Source organism: Eleginops maclovinus, chromosome 1 (assembly GCF_036324505.1).
Source record: "Eleginops maclovinus isolate JMC-PN-2008 ecotype Puerto Natales chromosome 1, JC_Emac_rtc_rv5, whole genome shotgun sequence".
NCBI classification, from domain to species: Eukaryota; Metazoa; Chordata; class Actinopteri; order Perciformes; family Eleginopidae; genus Eleginops; species Eleginops maclovinus.
This window is the reverse complement of record NC_086349.1, coordinates 18,171,380-18,175,770: the sequence shown is the minus strand read 5'-3', so window position 1 is coordinate 18,175,770 and position 4,391 is coordinate 18,171,380. Positions and strand designations below refer to the sequence as shown.

Below are 4,391 nucleotides of genomic sequence, written 5' to 3'. Positions count from 1 at the left end.
TTTAAAAATAAATTATATGAAAAAAAATTTTTTTTAAAGTGAGCAGCCCATTTTGTGAAATCACACACACTCAGATACAAACAAACACTAGCTGTAAAACAATACCCAATATATAAATTAAACCTACAGAGAAATTCCACTTTTGTAATACCTTATTATACCACCAGATGACAACAAAGAGGCAGATTCCCCCATGCGTCCATCTCACAAGAAATACTCAAGAATCATGAATTGTTGTAATGTTTGTATTACTTTTATGCATACAGGTTTAATGCTTTTCGATTTCCTGTATTCACATCTTATTGTAATAACACTGGTGTCAATCAAGTATAAATCATTTCTCAAATTGTTCCTTTAGGACCCATTTAACCAAGGGAGTGGCAATAACAGAAGTACATCTTTACACAGGGCATCTTTTTAAGAGAGAATGCAAAAGCACTTATAGGTTTTTTTTAACACATACTTTTTCAATCATTAAAGTACTTAAATATACCGATTGTCTTTTTCCCTTTATCCGAGTTGCATCTGTGGCAGCTGTACGTGTGTTTTCTCTATGGGTTCACCATGCTGCCTCTGCTGTATACATCAAACTCCTTGTAACGTATGTAGTCTTTCAGTCTGGGAGGAAGAGGAAGGAAGTTGATGAAAACAGGGGATCTCAAGCGCAGGTGACTGAGATGCTCCCTTATCCGCAACCGACACAGGTGCTTCAGGCTTCGTGTATTACCTGAGTGTAAATAAAGTCATTTAAATCAATGAATGCAAAAAATGTAATCAATTCTTTTCATTACTCACTTTGGATGTGACAGATCTCCAGCCACGGTTTCTGCTCCTTCAAGGTGTCCTTAAGTTTGGTGCAGAAGGTGACGTGGTCGGTGTAGTCCAGCATGATGCGCACCACCTGAGCAGATAAGTGCTTCAGCCAGGAAACTGTTATCACCTCACAGAACTGGAAGGACAAACACAAAGACACAAGTGGCAGTTAAAATAAAACCTCAACATACTCCACTGATTCCCCTGTCAGTTTCTCACATTTCTTCAATTTTGAACACCATTTTCTCTCACAGACTAGCTTCACCTCACCACCAGGTCTTTGATGATTGAGGTTGTCCAAGGAGCGTAGTCATGGGAAGTGTCCCCGTACGGACAGTCAAAGCAACGCTTGACATCATATCCGTGGTTGAGAATCATCCTCAGCATGACCTCATCTTTCAAGGCGTACTGCAGTGCTGAGGGGAAGTGAGTGGTGTTGACACGAGAGTAGTAATTTACATTCGCTCCGAACTTCAGCAATGTGTTGATCATTTCATAGTTGCCCTGTCTGAGAGCCAGCTGCAAACAATTGATAGGATCCTGGTTCACCATTGCCCCGGCCTCTAACAGCAAGCGGGTGCACTGAAGATCATTGTTGGACACTGCAAAATAGAGGGCAGACCTGCGCTCATCATCATAGTTGCGGCGCACACTTGTGTGCAGCATGAAGTTGGGATCATAGCCAGCTTTAAGCAGTATCTCCACACAATGGGCATGTCCCCCAGCGGCTGCAGAGTGGAGAGGGCTCATCCCACCTTCCTTTACAGCTTCCAGCCTGGTGACTGGGATGAGGCGTTCTAGTGCCCTGTTGATGAATAATCCTAATTTCAGAAAATGACAGGGGTTCAACCTCTATTTGAAAAGTAGGAAAGTTAGATGTAACATATTCCTCACAGTATGTGTCCATGGTAGGCCACACGGTGAATTGGCAGATGGCCACTGGAAAGAGGTTGGTTGGGATCTGCTCCATGGTCCAGCAGCAAGGAGATAATGTCAGGGTTGCCTGATCCCACTGCATCAAACAAGACAGGGCCTGACTCTGATTCGCAACTCACATTGGCTCCTACCAACAGATAGAGATGCTATGAGAGTTTACATTTAACAGTCATTTTTCAGACATGGAGAACTAATGTTATTAAGAGGGTCATACGCACAGTATTGTATGAATATTACATTTTTCATTTACTTTTTAAAGGGGGCTTTTTAAATCTGGAAGTGCAAGTGTTATGGCTGCCAGATTTGCCCCCCCCCTCTGTAACTTTGGCCAGAGTGGTCATAATCTCACCAAAATTACTCTGGTAAGAGTTATTCCACTCTAGTTTATGCAAACAGCAATTTACTCTGAGCTTATCAGATGAAATATCAAACCCAAAGTGGGGGTTAAATCACTTTAACTCGTACCTTTTTGTAACAGGGCTTCCACCACGTTCAGATGTCCATTTTGCGCAGCCAGAGCCAGAGGAGTTTTCTTTTTGATGTCACGTGCATTTGGGTCAGCACTAGATTCTAGAAGCAAATGGACAAAGTTTTCCAGACCTAAAAAGGCTGACTCATGTAGAGCTGTCCTGTTCAGAGGTCCTGTTTGGTCTACGTTGGCTCTGTAGCGAAGCAACAGTGTGGCCAAGTCGTACTGGTCATTCAGAATAGCTGAGAAGCAAAGAAATTAGATATGCAAATGAACACATATCTTTGGGTTTGTGCAAAATGAGATAAACTTTGCATTCAGATGTCAGATACCTGCCACTAATGGAGAATCTTGCTCATCATTCTGGAGATCTGGGCTACTGGCGTTCTGTAACAGGAATGTAGCATTGTCCCTGAGTCCATGAACCACAGCCAGAAACAGTGGTGTCTCACCCTTCAGAGTACGACACTGTGCTGCACCTGGAGGTGATGCTGGAACACAAAACAACTAATAAACAAGCCAGAATAAAAAATCAAAAAGAGTCAAGTCATGGTTTTAGTAACATCACTACCTGAAAATATAATCTCTAGTATCTTTTTATTGTCTTGCAATGAAGCCTCATGCAGCGGGATCCATCCTCGTTCATCAACTCTTGACAGAGCCTCTGGTTGCACTGCCAGTCTGTTCAGGGCATCCTCATCACCTAAACATGAATGCATTTTCTCAGAACTTCTGGCAAGATTTAATGGAAATCAGTTTGGACAGGTTAAAGAATTTAGCTCACCCTCCTTGATTGCTTTGAAAATCTCATCAGGGTCTTTACTGGGTTTCAGATCACTGTCGAGAGAAATTTAAATGATGAAGAGATACTGAAGAGAGAAATAGGATTTTTTAACTGGTCGGGGATTAACCTTGGATTCAATCCTTTGAGTTTTCTATATTCAATCAGGCTTTGTTCAATTATATATTGCGTTGCCTCATCCTCATCCAAGTCGTCCTCCGATTGATAAAAGTCATCTTCTGTCTCTTTGTTCATCTGTTAGTCCAGAAAGGGTCAATGCACAAGGAACTGCCCTGGGGAGACAGCAATAAGGTACAAGACTTTTAAATAAGGCAGACGAGAACTCAAACACCACCTGCAGCCCTAAATACTAACAGGGGAAAATTCACAAAAGCTCAGTGCAGCTAAGCACAGGAGTGTCTGAGATATTCCTGTTGTTGAATTAAATGTCAAAATGAGCTGATGGATACCAAAACAAAGATTTTGAATATAATGATTCCCTGAGTAGTTCCAGACAATTAACAGTATACACCTCTCATTGTGACTGAATTAAATGAATGGAGATTCAAACTGCCTGCAACATAAACGATCATTATGAGCATGTACTTAATATTAACCTTAAATTATCAAAGGAAATGTTACAAAAATACTTTGAGAGCAAGATTTTTTTTTTTACAAAATCTCAAGTGCTATCAGGTTACCTGAACAATTCAACAACATAACATGGATGATCAAAAGCTACACATTGTGAAGTTAAACAGGTTGTCTATACAGCACACTCCACACTTAATATCCTAGCTTTTCACCATATGCATTATTTATTTATTATCTGGTGTTTACCTTCAGTCAAATGGGTGTGCGCCTTCGTTGGCTTTCAAAACAGTATTGCCAGCAGGCTCCTCAGCACACACACACACACACACACACACACACGCTGCAGCTATTTATATATGTCTCACTATAAATATCAGATCACGGGGTCTTCACAGCCAGCACCTAGCTTTGACCCACTGAGCTCTGCAGCAACTGCCACCATGCAGCTTATGCATGTGCGCTCATAACTACACTATTGACATAATTACAAAATAAAAATAAAGAGTAGGCTATTATTTACATATGCATGAAATAGTGTAAGTATACTTTTTTCACTATTTACTTTGTGATCATTCATAACTAAAGGTTATATTGTTGCTGTAATGTTTTGTTCTGGAACTCAGGAACGCCTTTATAACAACGGAAGTGCAGCAGATAGTCTAGACATGATGTATGACAGTATCAGCTCGCAATGAGGAACCAAAACACAAGCAGGTGACAAACAGAAGCAGGTGTACACTTGAGGAAAGTATTAAATGGCCGACAGGCAGAAAAGATAAAGGATATTTGCAACCAGCT

General features: G+C 40.9%; 1 protein-coding gene across 4 annotated transcripts; it reads right to left on the bottom strand.

Moving 5' to 3' along the window:
• Positions 1–241: 241 nt before the first annotated feature.
• On the bottom strand, positions 242–3,965 carry asb14b (ankyrin repeat and SOCS box containing 14b). 4 transcript variants are annotated; one of them, XM_063888758.1, is made up of 10 exons: positions 3,840–3,965; positions 3,130–3,292; positions 3,003–3,055; positions 2,790–2,921; positions 2,551–2,709; positions 2,215–2,460; positions 1,708–1,876; positions 1,084–1,618; positions 796–949; positions 242–727 (listed from the first exon to the last, which is right to left on the bottom strand). In XM_063888758.1, the coding sequence occupies exons 2-10, from the start codon at positions 3,252–3,254 to the stop codon at positions 552–554; spliced, it is 1,749 nt and encodes a 582-aa protein (XP_063744828.1). In that variant the 5' UTR covers positions 3,255–3,292; positions 3,840–3,965; the 3' UTR covers positions 242–551. The 4 variants fall into 4 exon arrangements, with proteins under 4 accessions (XP_063744828.1, XP_063744833.1, XP_063744832.1 ...); XM_063888763.1 differs by having other exon boundaries at positions 242–618; XM_063888762.1 differs by having other exon boundaries at positions 601–714.
• Between the last annotated feature and the right edge of the window lie 426 nt (positions 3,966–4,391).